We start from the raw sequence: 23,031 nt of genomic DNA, 5'->3' as shown, positions 1-23,031 counted from the left end.
AGTTCATCGATACATTATACATACTCCCCGTAAAATTTGACGAGCTTTGTAAAAATAAGTGTCAACATTCACAATCTGAAATCAATACCACTAGATATTATATAATTTTAGCATGACAGATGTTGATATTTTTTTATATAAATACGGGCAAACTTTGTGAAGTTTGACTTTAGAAAATTCTAATATGCAGAGTAAAAATGACCGGAGGAAGTACATACATCTTCAGGCCTATTCGGATGCTAGGTGCGATGGTACTAAACCCTAGCATTTCAAACTCAAAACAACGATCACGCCTCGCGGCGCAGGTGCATAATTTATTGTCCAGAACAAACTAGAGTTCTTGATATGAGTGGATACATATGTACAACCCCATCACGTGTCACGTTCGCGATACACCGACCAGCTTCCAGAAAAAGTGCAGCCGATCAGACTATTGAAACACAAATCTAGCTAGTTAACGCAATAAAGGGACTGAAGCTGAAGCGTGCTGTTGCCTGCTCCTCTCGAAATTAAGCGGTGTTCTTCTTGAAGATCCTGTCGAGGACGCCCTCCCTGCTCTGCTCGGGGATCCCCGGCGGGTCTACGCCGACGTCCTTGAGCGTCACCGCCTTCCTGGCCCTGAGGAACACAAATCATCCAACATCAGTCACGTACATCAATCAAACCACCACTGTGCGCGCAGGAAGTGAGATCGTACGGGTAGTCGGCGACGGGGTCGGCGACGCCGGCGGTGAGGGAGCGGTCGTCCTGGACGTGGGCGACCTTGCGGAACACGGAGCCGCCGACGAAGCGCTCGGCCTCGTCGAGGGCGAGGTCCGGGTCCGCCACCTCGGGCACCGCCTCGCGCTTGCGCTTGTCGACCCAGACGTTGGGCGCGTGCGCCAGCTGCTGCCGCGCCGTGTGCAGCCCCAGAGCCCCTGCCAGGCCGATCATCCCCAGCGCCACGTACACCGGCACGTAGTCGCCCATGGGCTTGGCCTTGGGCCTCTCGGCGTGCGCCGCCGCGGTGGAGGCCGACCTCCGGAAGTGGCCCTGCAGGGCGGCCGTGCGGAGAGCGGCGGCGGCTCGTGAAGCCATCATGGCTGCTAGCCTGGGTGTGGTATCGGCAGAGTGGCAACGATCGAGTGTGGTTTGGATTCGTCTGTTTGAGTGCTTCTTCTGTTTCGCTTTGAGCTGATGGGAGTCTGTGACGGTGGCTTATCTTATAGGGGCGGTTCGGTGGTGTCGTGGCGAGTGGCGAAGCGTCTGGAACGGGCGGGAGCAAGGTGGCGACGCGCGGCAGGGCGGCGACGCGCCAGCGTGACCCCGCGCTTGAACAGCACATGCAATCAGTTACGTGTACCTCGTTCGTGCACAAGGCCGTATGCATCTATCATGCCGTTTGTTCTCGATTGTTACTAGATACATTTTCTTTTGTCCATTTTGATGATAAATATTTTCAAACGAAAAAAAATACATGATATCTTTTTATGTCACACACTATATGTATTTTTTTCTTTGAAAAAGAAGATTAAAACCCTAACCTCTGCATCATTGTGATACACAAAACTATTTTACATTAATTACTCAACAGAAATAGAGTACATAATACTGACACAGTTTTACTAGAACACATCTACGCATTATTTCTGAATTTATTGCAGGTTTTTCAGCGAGGCGCTTTCAGTGGGAGGAGACGTTCCTGTCGTCGACGAGGCGTGTACGATGACTTCGTAAATATCAAGATGATATACCGGCTCAGTCTCTCAAAGGTGCTCATAGTGGAAGGATGTACGTGTGTACATTCATAGGGGTAAGTGTATGCGCATATGTATGAGCGCTTGCGTCTGTATTGTGTTAAAAAATAGATGTGCTCTAAGTATTGCAATAACTAGAGCATATCTAGATATGCCCTAGTCGAATCATTATAAAATATGAAATTAACACCTGCGACAAACGATTTTTTTGCGGCACAGCCTTCAAGAAAAGATAAATACCCTCACGCCATCGTCGCCACATTTGACGAGAGAAGCCCTCGACAAGAATTTTCATCATGTTTGTCGAGATCAGCACACCAGTAGACAACACCTTCAATAAAGTAATGACACAAGTTCATCACTACCTTACCTAACCAATAAAGCTTAGGGCAAGAGTTTTCACCCTGGACATGAAGCAGTGTTCCAATTAACATCTTGACTACAAATCATTTGATGAAAGAACTCAAACTGGGGACAGATTGCTTGACCAACCCCCCGACGGCGACAGCGTCGCCCCCGCGGGCGACCGACCGCGCCTCCTCTTCCTCCGCGAGCGCTTCCCCTCTCTCCTCCACCTCCCTGCTGCCATCCCCGGCGCCCACCACGGGCCTGGCCCAGGCGATGCTGGCGGCGGCGGCCCCCGGCCCTTCCCCTTCCAAGGTTCCTCCGGTGCGGGGAGGAGGGGCTCCGGGCAGTGCCTTCAGGCGGCGGTGGTCCTGCACGGCGGCGGGGGTTCCTAGCAGTGGCGGCTCCAGGAATTTGCAACCGGGTATTCATGTGTATTCATTTTGCCAAAATCATTGTTGTTTTTCGAAAATTGTCACTCTTTTGCCAAAATCAATATTGTTTTGTAAAAATCATGGGTATTCACATGAAGACCCAAGAATACCCCTAGCGCCGCCCCTGGTTCCTAGCGCGGGCGGGGGCGATCTCTGGGTGGCGGTGCGTCCGGCTGGTGGTGGGTGGCAGCTCGGTTGCCGGCGTGCAACAGCGTGGTGGCCGGGGCATTGCGGTCTCGATATGGGCCCGGTCAGGCTCGGGTGGCCTGGTTTGCCTCGGATGCGGCGTTCGGTCGGCAATCCGCGTCGGTGCTGGAGGCAGAGGCCTCCGGCGTGACGGCGGGGAGGGGGTTCCCTCCCGGTCGGCTCCGGAGCTTCCGTCCTTGCCTTTGGGCGCTTCTTGCCTCTGCTTTCTTGACCTCGTGGTGGTGTTCGCAGCGAGACACGTGGATGGGTCCAAGATCGTGGTGGCGCGTGCTTGCGGGTGGCCAGATGGTGGGATGGCTCCATTCTAGTGGGTGACGGGGCATGGTGTGTGGGAGAAATCCCTGTCGGTTCATCCGGCTACGACGCTGTGACGCCGGTGGATGTCGCCATTCCTTCCTGAAGGGCATCGGTGCTACCATCCCCCGCCCCCCTCCGCGTGTCGGGTAAAACCCTATGACTTTTTCGGGCAGCAACGTCGTTGGCGTCGCATTCCTTTTTGGAGGTGTTGTTTGGTATGCAACAGTCCGGTCCCATGGCGAGTTGTAGGACATAGATGGAGGGCGCAGCGGTGGAGGACCATTCGTGATTGTCGAGTTGCCATTGTTGGCATTTTTGTCTTCTCCTTTTTCCTTTTGGGCTTGATGTCCTGTTCGCCCCAGCAGTTACCTTGTGATTGGTGTCCGCTGCTTTATAATATAAGTGGGAGGAAACCCTATTTCGTCAAATCATTCGATAGTTGCTCTCGTCGGTACTCCACACCAGGGGCAAAAGGCACTAGCAGCTTAGTCGGACTCCTCCCCGCCTTAGAATATTGCAACGATTGTCAGGTGGTGCTCCTTGTGAACTGCGTTAGGATTTTCCCGAAGAGGAGAGGATGATGCAGTACAGTAGAGATAAGTATTTCCCTTAGTTAAGAATCAAGATTACCAATCCAGTAGGAGAACAAAGCAACACCTCTTTAGCAGCACTTCACACAAATAACAAATCCTTCCAACCCAACGCAAACAAGGGGTTGTCAATCCCTTGATGGTTACGAGCAAGATTAAAATTTCTGGTATTTGATAGATAGATCGAACAAAAATACAAATTTAAATAAATAAAGGAAAATGCAGCAAGGTATTTTTGGATTTTATATATGATAAAAGATAGACCCGGGGGCCATAGTTTTCACCAGAGGTTTCTCTCTTGAAAATGGTATACATTGTGTAAACAAATTATGATTGGGCAATTGATAGAAAAGCGAATAATTATGACGATATCCAAGGCAATGATCATATATATAGGAATCACATCCCAGACAAGTAGACTTACTCCTGCCTGCATCTATTACTATTACTCCACACATCAACCGCTATCCAGCATGCATCTAGTGTATTAAGTTCATAAAAATGGAATAACGCATTAAGCAAAATGACATGATGTAGACAAGATAAACGCACGTATGAATAAACCATGTCTTTTACCCTTAATAGCAATAATACATACGTGTCATGTCCCCTTCTGTCACTGGGATTGAGCACCACAAGATCGAACCCATTACGAAGCACCTCTCCCATTGCAAAATAAATCAATCTAGTTGGCAAAACCAAATCAATAGATCGGAGAGAAATACGAAGATATAAAAATCATGCATAAAAGAGTTCAGAGAAAACTCAAATAATATTCATGGATAGATCTGACCATAAACTCATAATTCATCGAATCCTAACAAAGACACCATTAAAAGTGATGACATCGGATAGAACTCCAAGAATACCGAGGAGAATATTGTATTAAAGATCAAATAGAAAGAAGAAGCCACCTAGCTACTAATTATGGACCCGTAGGTATATGGTAAACTACTCACACATCACCGGAAGGGCAGCAAGGATGATGTAGAGCCCCTTTGTGATCGAATCCCCCTCCGGCAGAGTGCCGGAAAATGCCTCCAGATGAAATCTGTCAAGAACAGGAACTTGCGGCAGCGGAAAAAGTATTTCGTGGACTCCTCTATCGGTTTCTTGATTTTAGAGAATTTATATAGGCAGAGTTAGGTCAAACGGAGCCACGTGAGCCCCACAAGCCACCAGGGCACGCTCTACCCCTCTGGCGCGCCCTGGTGCCTCGTGGGCCACTTGTCCATCTTCTCGTCTCCTCCCGAAGCTTCCAAGGGTCTCTTATTGCCAGAAAACAATATCCAAAAAGTTTCGTTGCATTTGGACTTCGTTTGATAATGATATTATGAAAAACCAAAAATAGGCACACAAAAAACAGCAACTAGCACTGGGCACTAAGTTAATAGGTTAGTCCCAAAAAATGATATATAATTGCTTGAAAGTGTATATAAAACATCCAAGATTGGTACTATAATGGCATGGAACAATAAACCTTTATAGATATGTTGGAGACGTATCAGGTGGTCGTCCATGTCTCGGCGCAAAATTGGTCACTACTGTTCAACAATAGTATGAGTCATACCACAACATCCACTATATTGTCGGAGCTACTGCCTAGAGCAAGAATTCGACGGGGAACCACCAGTGTACCGCTCGTTCGTCAGTGTAGGACTAATATCGCCGACACCTCAAGCATCCTCGTGTGTTGGCTGCTACCCTCGGACAAGATGAAAAATCCTATTTGTGTTGACCACGAGAGCATCAAGCAACCACCATTGTTGTCCTGGAAGATATGCTGACGCACCTTTTGATGTGCTATTGTGCTGCTTGATCTCCTTGTAGTGGTTGTCGAGGGCCGCTGCCCCATCACATTGACCAACGGAGGCCATCGCCACCGCCATAACCACCCGCACATCCGTTGGTGATGATGTTGTGCGCGTCGTTGCCTCTACGAATGTCGGAACCATTAGATCCGCCTCTCGCGCACACCGGCATGTCAACACCGACATATCGATGCAATACACCAAGGGCGTGTTTGGTTGCCCGCATCCAGCCCAACCAGGCCCGCACGGGAAGGGAGAGGCCTGTTTGGTTGCCTGTTTTTACTATTGGGCCTGCATTGCACGCTTCTCAAAGTAGCCCAGAGCCTGGCTCGCTGGAAACGCTCGGATCAGCAGTTTCTCGTGAGCCAGGTTGAGTGCGGCGCGAGGTCGCACGGGCGGGTGCGACGTGAGGGCGAGGGGGGATGGCGGGAGATGGAAATCTGGCGTGTCGTCCGGGCGCCAAATCTAGCTTCACCCCCTTTCACTCGCTCATAGCCACTACCCCCTTTCTTCCCTACTGCTTCACCACCGGCGGCAGCTACAATTTCAGATATGCACTAGAGGCGGCGACGAAAGAGGCGGCGGTGTTTGCAGCGGATCTGGTGCTCCCTTTGTTGTTGGCCACCGTCTGGTCAACCTAGTCTGTGCCATGGCTACCCCTATGCCGTCCTCGTCTCCTATGCCGGTAAGCAGCACCCCTCCCCCCTTTGTTAGCTTGGTGGTTAGGCCATTAGGCTATGTGTAGGATCGATTTCCCACTGAACGAACCGTCGATGTCGACTAGGTTATGGACGCACAGATGAGGCTGATAATCTAGGCAACATCACTGATTAGTGTGATTCAGGCATGGGTCATGTTCATGCACCAGAGAGCTGTTCGTCGTGCTTGATCCACTATGGTCCATTGTTTCTCCGGGAACAGGAGAGGGTCCAAAATCTGAACTACATCTACAACTGCAATGACGCCGAGGCTCTATGGATGCTCCGAATGAAAAGAGCACCATTTTCCAGGCTTGTCGAGACCTTCACGAGCAGGGGGCTGCTACAAGATAGCATTAACACCAGTGTCGAAGAGCAAGTGGCCATGTTCCTCCATGTTGTTGGCCATAACCAGAGGTTCAGGGTCATTCACAACACGTTCAGGAGATCAATGGGGACCATCTCTAGGTACTTCAAGCAGGTGCTTTTTGCTATTGGGGAGCCCGGAGGAGATATGATCAGGAGACCATCTGGTCAGACTCCACCCAAGATTCACGGAAGCCTAAGATGGTGATGTTGCTTGAAGCTACGTCAGTATTTCCCCAAAGAGGAAGGGGTGATGTAGCACAGCGGCGATAGGTATTTCCCTCAGATATGAAACCAAGGTTACCGAACCAGTAGGAGAACCAAGCAACACAATGTAAACATCCCCTGCACACAGATAACAAATCCTCGCAACCCGACGCATTAAAGGGGTTATCAATCCCTTTCGGGTAACGGTGCCAGAAGTTGGTGCGTGACGGTAAAAAGGTTGTAATAGATTGGATAAATAGATCGCAAATAAAATAAAGTGCAACAAAGTATTTTTGGGTTTTTTGATTAATAGATCTAAAAATAAAAGCAAATAAAAATAGATCGCAAAGGCAAATATATGAGAAAGAAGACCCCGGGGTCGTAGGTTTGACTAGTGGTTTCTCTCAAGAAAAATAGCAAATGTTGGGTAGACAAATTACTGTTGGGCAATTGATAGAACTTCAAATACTCATGGCGATATCCAGGCAATGATCATTATATAGGCATCACGTCCAAGATTAGTAGACCGACTCCTGCCTGCATCTACTACTATTACTCCACACATCGACCGCTATCCAGCATGCATATATTGTATTAAGTTCATGGAGAAATGGAGTAATGCAATAAGAATGATGACATGATGTAGACAAGATCTATCTATGTAGAGATAGACCCCATCGTTTTATCCTTAGTAGCAACGATACATACATGTTGTTTCCCTTTCTGTCACTGGGATCAAGCACCGTAAGATCGAACCCACTACAAAGCACCTCTTCCTATTACAATATAAATAGATCAAGTTGGCCAAACAAAACCCTAATATTGGAGAAGAAATATGAGGCTATAAGCAATCATGCATAAAAGAGATCAAATAAACTCAAATACTTTCATGGATATAAAAAGATATAACTGATCATAAACTCAAAGTTCATAGGATCCCAACAAACACACCGCAAAAGATTTACATCATATGGATCTTCAAGAGACCATTGTATTGAGAATCAAGAGAGAGAGATGAATCCATCTAGCTACTAACTACGGACCCGAAGGTCTACAAAGAACTACTCGCGCATCATCGGAGAGGCACCAATGGAGGTGGTGAACCCCATCCGAGATGGTGTCTAGATTGGATCTGGTGGTTCTGGACTCTGCGGCGGCTGGATGAATATTTCGTCGACCCCCTAGGGTTCTGAGATTTTTGGGCTATTTATAGAGCAAAGAGGCGGTCCGGGGGCACCCGAGGTGGGCACAACCCACCAGGGCGCGCCTGGGCCTCCTCCTCAGGGCACCCTCCAGGCGCAGCCAGGGCCCGTTGTGTTCCTTCTGGCCCATAAAAATTCTTCGTAAAGTTTTGTGGCATTTGGACTCCGTCTGATATTGATTTTCTATGATATAAAAAACACGGAAAAAATAGGAACTGACACTTGGCACTATGTCAATAGGTTAGTACCCAAAATGATATAAAATGACTATAAAATGATTATAAAACATCCAAGATTGATAATATAACAGCATGCAACAATCAAAAATTATAGATACCTTGGAGACGTATCAGATGGTATCCATACTTCGAGGTGAGCATTGACAATATACACTTTTCATGGCTTGATATGCTTGTATTGTTCAACTTGAGCACTAACACAGGCTTGTGATGCCATTTTTAGGATTGCATTGGGGCAATGGATGGTACTCATGTCACTGCCAGAGTTGCTACGTCACAGTCTGCAGCATACAGGGGGAGGAAGCACTATGATGTCTACTACACAACCTTCTTCTTGTAGACGTTGTTGGGCCTCCAAGTGCAGAGGTTTGTAGGACAGTAGCAAATTTCCCTCAAGTGGATGACCTAAGGTTTATCAATCCATAGGAGGCGTAGGATGAAGATGGTCTCTCTCAAGCAACCCTGCAACCAAATAACAAAGAGTCTCTTGTGTCCCCAACACACCCAATACAATGGTAAATTGTATAGGTGCACTAGTTCGGCGAACAGATGGTGATGCAAGTGGTATATGGATAATAGATATGGGTATTTGTAATCTGAAATTATAAAAACAGCAAGGTAACAAATGATAAAAGTGAGCGTAAACGGTATTGCAATGCGTTGAAACAAGGCCTAGGGTTCATACTTTCGCTAGTGCAAGTTCCCTCAACAATACTAACATAATTGGATCACATAACTATCCCTCAACATGCAACAAAGAGTCACTCCAAAGTCACATAATAGTGGAGAACGAACGAAGAGATTATGGTAGGGTACGAAACCACCTCAAAGTTATTCTTTCCAATCAATCTGTTGGGCTATTCCTATAAGTGTCACAAACAGCCCTAGAGTTCGTACTAGAATAACACCTTAAGACACAAATCAACCAAAACCCTAATGTCACCTAGATACTCCAATGTCACCTCAAGTATCCGTGGTATGATTATACGATATGCATCATACAATCTCAGATTCATCTATTCAACGAACACATAGAACCTCAAAGAGTGCCCCAAAGTTTCTACCGGAGAATCACAACGAAAACATGTGCCAACCCCTATACATAGGTTCATCGGCGGAACCCGCAAGTTGGTCACCAAGACATACATCAAGTGAATCAAGTGATATCCCATTGTCACCACAGATATCGACGGCAAGACATACATCAAGTGTTCTCAAATCTTTAAAGACTTAATCTGATAAGATAACTTCAAAGGGGAAACTCAATCCATTACAAGAGAGTAGAGGGGGGAAGAAACATCATAGGATCCAAATATAATAGCAAAGCTCGCGATACATCAAGATAGTATCACCTCAAGAACACGAGAGAGAGAGAGAGAGATCAAACACATAGCTACTGGTACATACCCTCAGCCCCGACGGAGAACTACTCCCTCCTCGTCATGGAGAGCACCGGGATGATGAAGATGGCCACTGGAGAAGGATTGCCCCCTCCGGCAGGGTGCCGAAATGGGTCTAGATTGGTTTTCGGTGACTACGGAGGCTTCTGGCGCCGGAATTCCCGATCTATTGTGCTCCCGGATGTTTTTAGGGTATATGGAGACATATAGGCAGAAGAAGTACGTCAGGGGGGCCACGAGGGGCTCACGAGGGTGGAGGGCGCGTCCAGGGGGGGTGGGCACGCCCCCTGCCTCATGACCTCCTCGCAGGTCCCCCGACGTGCAGTCCAAGTCTTCTGGCTTCTTTCCTTCCAAAAATGAGTTCCGTGAAGCTTCAGGTCAATTGGACTCCATTTGGTTTTCCTTTTCTTCGAAACCCTAAAACAGGGTAAAAACAGAAACTGGCACTAGGCTCTGGGTTAATAGGTTAGTCCCAAAAATGATATAAAAGTGTATAATAAAGCCCATAAACATTCAAAACAGTAGATAATATAGCATGGAGCAATCAAAAATTATAGATACGTTGGAGACGTATCAGCATCCCCAAGCTTAATTCCTGCTCGTCCTTGAGTAGGTAAGTGATAAAAACAGAATTTTTGATGCGGAGTGCTACTTGGCATAGTTTCAATGTAATTCTTCTTAATTGTGGTATGAATATTCAGATCCATAAGATTCAAGACAAAAGTTCATATTGAAATAAAAATGATAATACTTCAAGCATACTAACTAAGCAATTATGTCCTCTCAAAATAACATGGCCAAAGAAAGTTCATCCCTACAAAATCATATAGTTTAGTCATGTTTCATTTTCGTCACACAAGAATGATCTCATCATGCACAACCCCGATGACAAGCCAAGCAATTGTTTCATACTTTAGTAATCTCAAACTCATAAACTTTCACGCAATACATGACCACGAGCCATGGATATAGCACTATGGGTGGAATAGAATATAATGAGGGGGTTATGTGGAGAAGACAAAAAAAGGAGAAAGTCTCACATCAACGAGGCTAATCAATGGGCTATGGAGATGCTCACTGATTGATGTTAATGCAAGGAGTAGGGATTTCCATGCAACGGATGCACTAGAGCTATAAATGTATGAAAGCTTAACAAAAGAAACTAGTGGGTGTGCACCCAACTTGCTTGCTCACGAAGACCTAGGGCACTTGAGGAGGCCCATTGTTGGAATATACAAGCCAAGTTCTATAATGAAAAATTTCCACTAGTATATGAAAGTGACAAAACAAGAGACTCTCTACTATGAAGATCATGGTGCTACTTTGAAGCACAAGTGTGGTAAAAGGATAGTAGCATTGTCCCTTCTCTATTTTTCTCTCATTTTTTGGACCTTCTCTTTTTTATGGCCTTTCTCTCTTTTTTTGGGCCTTCTCTTTTTTATGGCCTTTCTCTTCTTTTTTATTCCTCACTTGGGACAATGCTCTAATGATGATCATCACACTTCTATTTATTTACAACTCAATGATTACAACTCGATACTAGAACAAAGATGACTCTATATGAATGCCTCCGGCGATGTACCGAGATATGCAATGAACCAAGAGTGACATGCATGAAAGAATTATGAACGGTGGCTTTGCCACAAATACTATGTCAACTACATGATCATGCTAAGCAATATGACAATGATGAATGTGTCATGATGAACGGAATGGTGGAAAGTTGCATGGCAATATATCTCGGAATGGCTATGGAAATGCCATAATAGGTAGGTGAGGGAGTCCTGGGTTAGGGGGTGTCCGGATAGCCGGACTATACCTTCGGCCGGACTCCTGGACTATGAAGATACAAGATTGAAGACTTCGTCCTGTGTCCGGAAGGGACTTTCCTTGGCGTGTAAGGCAAGCTTGGCGATACGGATATGTAGATCTCCTACCATTGTAACCGACTCTGTGTAACCCTAGCCCTCTTCGGTGTCTATATAAACCGGAGGGTTTTAGTCCGTAGGACGAACAACAATCATACCATAGGCTAGCTTCTAGGGTTTAGCCTCTCTGATCTCGTGGTAGATCTACTCTTGTACTACCCATATCATCAATATTAATCAAGCAAGACGTAGGGTTTTACCTCCATCAAGAGGGCCCGAACCTGGGTAAAACATTGTGTCCCCTGCCTCCTATTACCATCCGCCTAGACGCACAGTTCGGGACCCCCTACCCGAGATCCGCCGGTTTTGACACCGACATTGGTGCTTTCATTGAGAGTTCCTCTGTGTCGTCACTTTTAGGCCCGATGGCTCCTCCGATCATCAACGACGATGCGATCCAGGGAGAGACTTTTCTCCCCGGACAGATCTTCGTATTTGGTGGCTTTGCACTGCGGGCCAATTCGCTTGGCCATCTGGAGCAGATCGAAAGCTACGCCCCTGGCCGTCAGGTGAGATTTGGAAGTTTAAACTACACAGCGGACCTCCGCGGAGACTTGATCTTCGACGGATTCGAGCCGCAGTTGAGCGGGCCGCACTGTCACGATGGTCATGATCTAGCTCTGCCGCCGAATAGTGCCCTGGAGGCCGCACCCGCACAGCTCCGACCCTTAATTCGGAGCCAACTGCGCCAATCGAGGATGGGTGGTTGGACACCGCCTCGGGGGCTGCAATCTCTGCAGCGATCAAGCCGAACACCAGCCCTATTCTCTGCGAAGCCCGTGACTCCAAGGAGCCGGACTCCTCTCCAGACTCCGAGCCCTCCGCGCCCCTACCGATCGAACCCGATTGGGCGCCGATCATGGAGTTCACCGCCGCGGACATCTTTCAGCACTCGCCCTTCGGCGATATTCTGAATTCACTAAAGTCTCTCTCTTTATCAGGAGAGCCATGGCCGGACTATGGTCAGCAATGTTGGGATGCAGATGATGAAGAAATTCAAAGCCCACCCACCACCCACTTCGTAGCCACTGTTGATGATTTAACCGACATGCTCGACTTTGACTCCGAAGACATCGACGGTATGGATGCCGATGCAGGAGAAGATCAAGAACCAGCGCCTATAGGGCACTGGAAAGCCACCTCGTCGTATGATATATACATGGTGGACACCCCAAAAGAAGGCAATGGCGATGGAACAGCGGAGGATGACCCCTCCAAGAAGCAGCCTAAGCGCCGGCTTCAGCGGCGCCGCTCTAAATCCCGCCAAAGCAAAAACGGTGATTCCGGCACGGGAGATAATAACACCCCGGACAGTGCCGAAGACAACCACCTCCAGCAAGATTCAGCACAGGAGGATGGAGAAGCCAGCCCTCATGAGAGGGCGGCAGACAGAGAGGTCGAGGACGATAATTATATACCTCCCTCCGAAGACGAGGCAAGCCTCGACGACGATGAATTTGTCGTGCCAGAGGATCCCGTCGAACAAGAGCGTTTCAAACGCAGGCTTATGGCCACAGCGAGCAGCCTCAAGAAAAAATAGCAACAGCTTAGAGCTGATCAAGATTTGCTAGCCGACAGATGGACTGAAGTCCTTGCGGCCGAAGAGTATGAACTCGAACGCCCCTCCAAGAGCTACCCAAAGCACAGGTTGCTACCTTGATTAGAGGAGGAAGCACCTAAACCAACATCACCAGCGCATGATGTGGCCGACTGGCCACCCCGTGGCCATGACAGAGAGGCCTCTTGGCCCTCCACTCAAGCCGCACCCCGACGCCACTCAAAAAATACCAAGGCACGGGAAAATGCGCCAGACCTGTGAGATATATTGGAGGACAAGGCAAGGCAAATAAGATCGATCTAGATCGCGTGGGCGCCCCATGGCACGAGACGGTAATCGTCACTCCGGATACAGTCAATCCGGCCGGGCCGAACACAGTAGACAAAGCTCGTTTGAGCTGCGTCGTGATATAGCCCAATACAGAGGCGCCGCACACCCACTATGCTTCACAGATGAAGTAATGGGTCATCAAATCCCTGAGGGTTTCAAACCCGTGAACATCGAATCATATGATGGCACAACAGATCCTGCGGTATGGATCGAGGACTATCTCCTTCATATCCACATGGCCCGCGGTGATGACCTACACGCCATCAAATACCTCCCACTCAAGCTTAAAGGACCAGCTCGGCATTGGCTTAACAGCTTGCCAGCAGAATCAATTGGTTGTTGGGAGGACCTGGAAGCCGCATTCCTCGAAAATTTCCAGGGCACTTATGTGCGACCACGAGACGCCGATGACCTTAGCCACATAATTCAGCAGCCAGAGGAATCGGCAAGACAATTCTGGACACGGTTCCTAACCAAGAAAAATCAAATCGTCGACTGTCCGGATGCAGAGGCCCTAGCAGCCTTCAAGCATAACATCCGCGACGAGTGGCTTGCACGGCACCTAGGACAGGAAAAGCCGAAATCCATGGCAGCCCTCACGACACTTATGACCCGCTTTTGCGCGGGAGAGGACAGCTGGCTAGCTCGTAGCAATAACATGACCAAGAGCCCTGGTAATTTGGATAGCAAGGACAGCAGTGGCAGGTCGCGTCGCAACAAGCAAAAGCGCCGCATTAACGGCGACAATGCTGAGGATACGACAGTTAATGCCGGATTAAGAGGCTCTAAACCCGGTCAGCGGAAAAAGCCATTCAAAAGAAATACCCCGGGCCCGTCCAGTTTGGACTGAATACTCGACCGCTCATGCTAGATACATGGCACCCCCAAAAAACCAGCCAATCACACCAACAGGGATTGTTGGGTGTTCAAGCAGGCAGGCAAGTTAAATGCCGAAAGCAGTGAAAAGGGGCTGCATAGCGATGACGTGGAGGAGCCCCGGCCGCCGAGCAACAGTGGACAGAAAGGTTTTCCCCCACAAGTGCGGACGGTGAACATGATATACGCAACCCACGTCCCCAAGAGGGAGCGGAAGCGTGCGCTAAGGGACGTATACGCGATGGAGCCAGTCGCCCCAAAGTTCAACCCATGGTCTTCCTGCCCGATCACTTTTGATCGAAGGGACCACCCCTCTAGCACCCGTCATGGCGGATTCGCCGCATTGGTTCTAGACCCAATTATTGATGGATTTCACCTCACTAGAGTCCTTATGGATGGCGGCAGCAGCCTGAACCTGCTTTACCAGGATACAATGCGGAAAATGGGCATCGATCCCTCGAGGATTAAACCCACTAAAATGACCTTTAAAGGCGTCATACCAGGTGTAGAGGCCAACTGTACAGGCTCAGTTACACTTGAAGTGGTCTTCGGATCTCCGGATAATTTCTGAAGCGAGGAGTTAATCTTCGACATAGTTCCGTTCCGTAGTGGCTATCACGCACTGCTCGGGCGAACCGCATTTTCCAAGTTCAATGCGGTGCCGCACTACGCATACCTCAAGCTCAAAATGCCAGGCCCTCGAGGAGTCATCACGGTCAATGGAAACACCGAACGCTCTCTCCGAACTGAGGAGCATACGGCGGCTATCGCGGCGGAAGTACAAAGCAGCCTCTCAAGGCAATTCTCCAGTCTGGCCATTAAACGTCTGGACACCGTCAAGCGCGCCCGGAGTAACCTACAACAAGACCGCCGGGCACGTTCCGAGCAAGCGTAGCAATGCGGCCCCAACCCCAGCCCTAGCAAACTTGCGAAACCAGTGTTGTGCGTACATAACTACGCTCTGGAAATACCATGGGCAAAAGGGGAGGGGCACAATCACGGCACGCCCGAAACACGGCTTAAACCGCACTAGGGGCTGCCGAATTTTTCATTTTCTCTTACTTTCAGGACTCCACTCTTCGGAAGGCCTGTCCGGCAGTACAATTGCCGCACAAACGATACAACAACCAGGGGAGCAGAAAGCTACGCCGCACTACAAAACTCTAAGGTGGTCTCTATAACGAGCAGTATACCTGTTTCGCATAACATTCCGCAGCTCGCCCCTGGAAAGGACATATTTGATAGTCCCATCTTTTGCTTATCACACTATTTGTATCGTCCTGCTTTGATCGCAGCCCTTTTTAAATAAACAATGCATAGCTTCCGTCTATTATTGCATTACTCTTTTTTACGAATATATGTTCATTAATGACATGTTGCACCCGTACACTTTGGTATGGCCAATACGCCAGGGGCTTAAGTACCCCACAATACGGTGTGAGAAGTCCGAACACTTTCACAAGTGCGGCACCCTGAACTTATAGCATTATAGGCATCGACTCCGAATCATGTCTTGGGTCAATAGTTGGGTTTGCCCGGCTCCTATGTTTTGGTACCTTACGTTCCGTTATATCGGCTAAGGTAGCACTAGGAGAACTACTGCGATTGTGCCCCAGTTGAGCTGGGCTAAGCACCTCAGTAGAGAAAGCTAAAATTGACCGTCATGATGAGACGAGAGCTGGTCGCTGTTCGAGAGGTTTTCGAGTCCCTAAAGACTTATGCTGCTTAGAGCGAGGAGTCGGCTTTGTCCGGCCTAGGCGTGGATAGCGCCCCGAACTCGGTCTTCCGAACACTAGGGGCTTTGCCGAAATTTAAAATTATAGAATTCTATGGCTAAGTGAGAGTGTTCAAGCATTATAGTCCGATTGCCTTGTTCGTTGTGTTGAGCGCCTCCCTCGAAGGACCCAAGAATGGGAAAAGAGCGCTCATGTTTATCCCGAACACCCCAGCACTCGTGCCATGGGGGCAGAAGCCGATGACTCGCCATCTCTAAAATTTGATAAACGGCCGCATAGAAGGTAATATTTTAAATTCAAAAAGCATTGCTTAGCGCACATGAGCAAGTTTTCAGCGCACAGGACAAAACGAGCGAGTTTACTGAAAAAATACATCCATGGAACATTCATCCGCCACAAGGCGGGCACCCTTCAGAACGCCCTCATAATACATATCGGGCTTGCGATGCTCCTTTCCCGGCGGTGGCCTGTCCTTCACAAGCTTCTCAGCATCCAGCTTGCCCCAGTGCACCTTCGCACGGGCAAGCGCCCTACGGGCACCCTTGATGCATACGGAGCGCTTGATGACTTCGAGCCTTGGACGGGCCTCCACCAGCCGCCTCACCAGCTCGAAGTAGCTCCCAGGCATGGCCTCTCCAGGCCATAGCCGGACTATGAGGCCCTTCATGGCCTGTTTGGCCACCTTATGGAGCTTGACCAGCTGTTTTAGCTGGTCTCTTAAGGGCACCGGGTGTTCGGCCTCAGCATACTGAGACCAGAACACCTTCTCCGTCGAGCTTCCCTCCTCGGCTCGGTAGAAGGCGGCGGCATCCGACACGCTATGGGGCAAGTCTACGAATGCTCCTGGAGAGCTCCGAATTCGGGTAAGTAACAAGTAATTCACTTTTACGTGCTTGCTTTGCATAAAGAATGCCTTACCCGCCGCTATCTTTTTTATTACCTCAACCTCCTGGAGGGCCTTCTGGGCTTCGGCCTTGGCAGACTTGGCATCTTCAATGGCCGCCGCGAGCTCAGACTCTCGCGTCTTCAAGTCAAGCTCCAAACTCTCATGTTTTTTCATGAGAGCCTGGAGCTCTTGCCGCACCTCGCCAACCTGCGTCTCATGCTTCTCCCGCTCGGTGCGCTCCGTGGCCACCCTCTTCTCGGCCTCGGACAGCGCTTGCTTAAGGGTCGCCACCTCAGTTGTGGCCCCTACAATAGCCGCATTAATCCTGTCACTTTTTGCAATTGCACCTTTCACATATTTCAATAAGGTATTTCTTACCTTCCTTCTCCTCGAGCTGCTGCTTGGCTAGGCCGAGCTCTTGCTCGGACCGCTCGAGGTTTTGCTTCAGCGTGCCCACCTCCGCTGTTAGTGCGCGCGGATGCTAGCAGCGAAGCCTGCATATGCATATTGACTTACTTTTGTTAGACTCCTGCGAATGTTATTAGATCCTCTATTCGGCTTTTCTTTCCGAACGCCGAACAGAGCATCAGGGGCTACTATCTATGCGGCAATATTTTTACATATTCCTTACTTACCTCAAAGCCTGTTAGAAGGCTGGCACAGGCTTCAGTCAGTCCGCTCTTGGCGGACTGAACCTTCTGGATCACCTCACTCATAATAGTGCGGTGCTCCTCATCGATGGAGGCGCCGTTAAGTACCTCCAGCAAATTGTCCGGTGCCTACGGTTGGATGGAGGTCACCGGCTCGGTAGGCTTGCTCCTCTTGGAAGGAGGCTGCCTACCGGAGTCCGGAACCGTTGAAGGTTCTGGCGCGGTGTCCGGCTCAAAGCCGGACTTAGAGCCCTTGGTGGTTCCATCCCCTTCACGCCTGGAGTCCGGGAGGTCGCCTTGCGGCGCCTCCAGGACCACCTCCTCCTGGCTTGGAACCTGTTGGGACGCCACCTCGGCGTCGTCTGTAGGGTGGGGGGAGGTAGCCGCCGGAAGCGAATTCACATCCGACGAATCCAGGGAGCCGCTCGACGACTTGTCGAGCCCGGCCTTGGGCGGACTGCATAGACATGTTCGACGTAAGGAAAAGCTGTGCAATGGGGGAATACTATGAATCACTCTGGTATCCGGATACTTATGATCTCGCCAGGGGCTTGGTCCCTGTGCGGCCACTCCTCTTCGCCGCCATCGGCGTTCGTGGAGTAGTTCGGAGGAGGGGTCTTCCCCCTCTTGGACCCTTCGGCCTCCCCAGTTGGGGCGGCCTTCCTTTTCTTCCCTCCCCCCGCTGGAGGGGGAGAGGTCTCTTCTTCCTCCTCCTCGTCTTCATGGGAGGAGTGCGCCTTGGAGTCGTCGTATGATGAATCCGACACCTCCTGGCGCCAGGCACTCTTTCGAGTCCCCGTGGCCTTCTTCTCCGGCACCACGTAGGGTGCCGGAACCAGCAGCTTCGCCAAGTGAGCGTCCGCTGGGCCTTCGGGCAAAGGAGCCGGACAGTTGATCTGTCCGGACGTCTCCTGCCAATCCTGTCAAAGGTAAGGGAGCTTAGATCCCGCATGGAGTCAAACTATGAAAAACTAATACCCTGTAAAAGGTAAAAACAGCTTACTGCACGAGCGTGATGCTGCGTGCTGAATCCGCGATCCTCGGTAGCGGATGCGGGGGCCTCGGCGCCCTTGAAAAGCACCTTCCAGGCATCTTCGTACGTCATGTCGAAGAGCCTGCTCAGAGTTCGGTGCCACACCGGGTCGAACTCCCACAGGTTGAAAGCCCGTTGTTGACACGGGAGGATCCGGCGGATGAGCATAACCTGGACTACGTTGACAAGTTTGAGCTTCTTGTCCACCAGGGTTTGGACGCATGTTTGGAGTCCGGTCAGCTCTCCTTTTTTACCCCACGACAGGCCCGTCTCTTTCTAGGAGGCGAGCCGCGTAGGGGGTCCGGACCGGAACTCGGGGGCTGCGACCCATTCAGGGTCGCGCGGCTCGGTGATGTAAAACCACCCCGATTGCTACCCCTTTAGGGACTCCATGAAGGAGCCCTCGAGCCATAGGACGTTGGGCATCTTGCCCACCATGGCGCCTCCGCACTCCGCCGTTGGGCATCTTGCCTGACATTGAAAGTCTTGAGCCATAGGCCGAAATGGGGGCGGATGCAGAAGAAAGCCTCACACACGACGATAAACGCCGAGATGTTGAGGACAAAGTTCGGGGCCAGATCGTGGAAATCCAGGCCATAGTAGAACATGAGCCCCTGGACAAATGGGTGGAGAGGGAAGCCCAGTCCGCGGAGGAAATGGGGGAGGAACACCACCCTCTCATGGGGCCTAGGGGTGGGGATGAGCTGCCCCTCTTTGGGAAGCCGGTGCGCAATGTCGTTAGACAAGTATCCGGCCTTCCTCAGTTTTTTGATGTGTCCCTCCGTAACGGAGGAGACCATCCACTTGCCTCCCGCTCCGGACATGGCTGGAGAAGGTTGAGGTGGGGTGTGCGGACTTGGGCGCTGGAGCTCGAGTGCGCGGAAATGGATAGGCAAAGGAGGAAGAAGGCGTGGATGAAAAGGTGGATCCTTATCCCCTTATATGGGTGGACGCGACTATGTGTCCCCACCAGCCTAGTAAAACTCGCTTATCTCCCAAGCGCCGTAATCAATGGCGCGGTTGGGATACCCACACCCGTATTGATGAGAATCCCGGAATAAGGGGACACGATCTCTGCTTTGACAAGACGTGCCAAGGAAACCGTCTCGCTAAACGCGCTGAGGTAGAACAGTAAAACGATTCGAATAAAGACTTGGCCGTGGTGTGATGTCACGCTACAGAATACGTCAGCAGATTAGATTTGTGTAAATATTATTCTCTCTATGGCAATATGTGGAAACTTATTTTGCAGAGCCAGACACTACCTTTGTGATCAAAATCTTCTATGAAGTACGTGGAGGAGGAACCTGCCTTGCAATGCTGAAGACAATCTGCGCGCCGGACTCGTCGTCATTGAAGCCTGGTTCAGGGGCTACTGAGGGAGTCCTGGATTAGGGGGTGTCCGGATAGCCGGACTATACCTTCGGTCGGACTCCTGGACTATGAAGATACAAGATTGAAGACTTCGTCCCGTGTCCAGAAGGGACTTTCCTTGGCGTGGAAGGCAAGCTTGGCGATACGGATATGTAGATCTCCTACCATTGTAACCGACTCTGTGTAACCCTAGCCCTCTCCGGTGTCTATATAAACCGGAGGGTTTTAGTCCGTAGGACGAACAACAATCATACCATAGGCTAGCTTCTAGGGTTTAGCCGCTCTGATCTCGTGGTAGATCTACTCTTGTACTACCCATATCATCAATGTTAATCAAGCATGACGTAGGGTTTTACCTCCATCAAGAGGGCCCGAACCTGGGTAAAACATTGTGTCCCCTGCCTCCTGTTACCATCCACCTAGACGCACAGTTCGGGACCCCCTACCCGAGATCCGCCGGTTTTGACACCGACAGTAGGTATGGTGGCTGTTTTGAGGAAGATATAAGGAGGTTTATGTGTGATAGAGTGTATCATATCACGGGGTTTGGATGCACTGGCGAAGTTTGCACTAACTCTCAATGTGAGAAAGGGTAATGCACGGTACCGAAGAGGCTAGCAAGGTGGAAGGGTGAGAGTGCGTATAATCCATGGACTCAACATTAGTCATAAAGAACTCACATACTTATTGCAAAAATCTACAAGTCATTAAAAACCTCGGCACTACGCGCATGCTCCTAGGGGGATAGATTGGTAGGAAAAGACCATCGCTCGTCACCGACCGCCACCCATAAGGAGGACAATCAAATAACACCTCATGTTTCAAATTTGTTACACAACGTTTACCATACGTGCATGCTACGGAACTTGCAAACTTCAACACAAGCATTTCTCAAATTCACAACTACTCAACTAGCACGACTTTGATATTATTACCTCCATATCTCAAAACAATCATCAAGCATCAAACTTCTCTTAGTATTCAATACTCTATATGAAAGTTTTTACTAATCTTGTATACCTAGCATATTAGGATTTTAAGCAAATAACCATGCTATTTAAGACTCTCAAAATAATATAAGTGAAGCATGAGAGTTCATCTATTTCTTCAAAATGAAACTACCACCATGCTCTAAAAGATATAAGTGAAGCACTAGAGCAAATGACAAACTACTCCGAAAGATATAAGTGAAGATCAATGAGTACACTACAAAAAAAAGACACATCCGTGACATTTTGGACCGAACGAAATTTTTTTGTCATACATATGACACTTCTATGACGATAATTGTGACAAAACCCAGTATCGTCATAGATGTGGTGGGCTCCTACTTCTATGACAAAAAATCATGACAGAAAATGGGCTTTTCGTCCTGGGCGGGCCGGAGACGCAGCTGCATGACATTCTTTGGGCCGTCCATGACAGAAAAACTGTGGTAGAACCGAGGGGGAGGAAAATTTCAGGGAGTTCCCAGTTACGGTGGGAGGTCGGGGGCCGAGCGATGCGCGTTTCTCTCGTACACGTACGCACGTGTGTGCAAGGCATTGGCTCTAACTGAACCCGAGCGAGGCATTGGGCTCTAACCGAACCCGAGCGATTGCACTGCAGGCTACGCGTTACTGAACCCGAGCGATCGATCGATGGCTGTTAACTGAACCCGATCGAGCGATTCCTTCGCTACTGCTGCTAACTGAAGACGGTCGATGGGATGAACAGTGAGCGCTGCGGGGGGGTTTGGATGAACAGTGAGCGGTGGCGTTGCCTCTGGATGAACAGGACCCCGTGGTGTGGTGGAGGGCTGGATAAACAGTAGACGGTGGAGGGGTGCCCGTGGAGGGGTGGATGAACAAGACCCCGTGGTGTGGAGGGCTGGATGATCAATAGACGATGGAGGGGTGGTTGAACAGGACCCCGTGGTGTGGAGGGCTGGATGAACAGTAGACGGTGGAGGGGTGCCCGAGGAGGGGTGGTTGAACAGGACCCCGTGGTGTGGAGGGCTGGATGAACAGTAGACGATGGAGGGGTGGTTGAACAGTAGCCGGTGGAGTAGCGCGCGGTGGAGGCTGGATGAACATGAGCCCGTGGAGGCTGGATGAACAGGAGACCGTGGATGCTGGATGAACAGGAGCCCGTGGAGGCTGGAGGAGGTCGACGGTGGAGATGAACAGTATCCCGTGGAGTCCCGTTTTGTGGTACGCCACACCCCTCCCGATGAACAGGACCCCCGTTTCGATCGTAGCGCTCCAACACAAGTTCGTTTTGTCCGTTTTGCGGTACGCCACACCCCTCCCGATCAACAGGACCCCCGTTTCGACCGTAGGAGGTCCGTTTCCTTCGTTTTGCGGTATGCCAGACCCCTCCCGATGAACAGGATCCTGTTTCGAACATGGCCGGTCGAACACAAGGCCGTTTCCTCCGTTCTGCGGTACGCCAGGCCTTGTTTCCATCGCCTGTTCCGTCCAAGTCCTCCCGATGAACACGACGCATTCCGTTGCCTCCCCATGAACATGACACATTCCGTTGCCTCCCCATGAACACGGCGCATTACATTGCCTCCCCATGAACACGACGACGATGCTGTTTCTCCGTTCCGACCCAGCCATGTACACGAGCCCTGGCCGTACGTATGTGCAAGTAGGCGTTGGAGACCCCGCCCGTATGTACACATACGTGGCCGTATTTTCTTTCTTGCACCCTGGCCGCTGTACGTACGTGTAAATGCTACGTGCGCGCCTCTACTACGACACGTGAGCGCCTCTACATCGACCAGTATGTACGTACATGTTCGCGACCAGAATGACAACGCTACGTACGCTTCGACCAGGTGGGTCCCGACTGTCAGGCACTTCCTTGCCTGTGAAGATGTAGCTGGTTGGTCCCAGCAGTCAGGGGGCGAGTCGTTTTTTTGCCCGGACGCACTTCCTTGCGTCGAAGATGTAGCTGGTGGGTCCCAGCAGTCAGGGGGAAACGTTTTTTTTTCGCAAAATACAGTGGCTCGTCTGGTGGGTCCCAGCTGTCAGGTGGAGGAATCATTATTTTCCGCGTAGTAAGGAGGAACTTCCTTGCTGTGGCCGTGGACCCAGCTGTCAGCCTCTCCATGTACAGTCCACGTCCGATGGAAGTCGTTC

The 23,031-nt window shown here is 50.0% G+C and overlaps 1 protein-coding gene across 1 annotated transcript; it reads right to left on the bottom strand.

Moving 5' to 3' along the window:
* Positions 1 to 313: 313 nt before the first annotated feature.
* Positions 314 to 1,211, bottom strand: LOC125512500 (uncharacterized). The gene is made up of 2 exons (XM_048677597.2): positions 698 to 1,211; positions 314 to 618 (listed from the first exon to the last, which is right to left on the bottom strand). The coding sequence occupies exons 1-2, from the start codon at positions 1,078 to 1,080 to the stop codon at positions 510 to 512; spliced, it is 492 nt and encodes a 163-aa protein (XP_048533554.1). The 5' UTR covers positions 1,081 to 1,211; the 3' UTR covers positions 314 to 509.
* Positions 1,212 to 23,031: the final 21,820 nt, after the last annotated feature.

The sequence above is a fragment of the Triticum urartu genome, chromosome 6A (genome assembly GCF_056163025.1).
Source record: "Triticum urartu cultivar PI428250 chromosome 6A, HENAU_Tu73, whole genome shotgun sequence".
Classification (NCBI taxonomy): domain Eukaryota; kingdom Viridiplantae; phylum Streptophyta; class Magnoliopsida; order Poales; family Poaceae; genus Triticum; species Triticum urartu.
The sequence above is the reverse complement of the archived record's forward strand: the minus strand, read 5'-3'. Positions and strand labels throughout refer to the sequence as shown.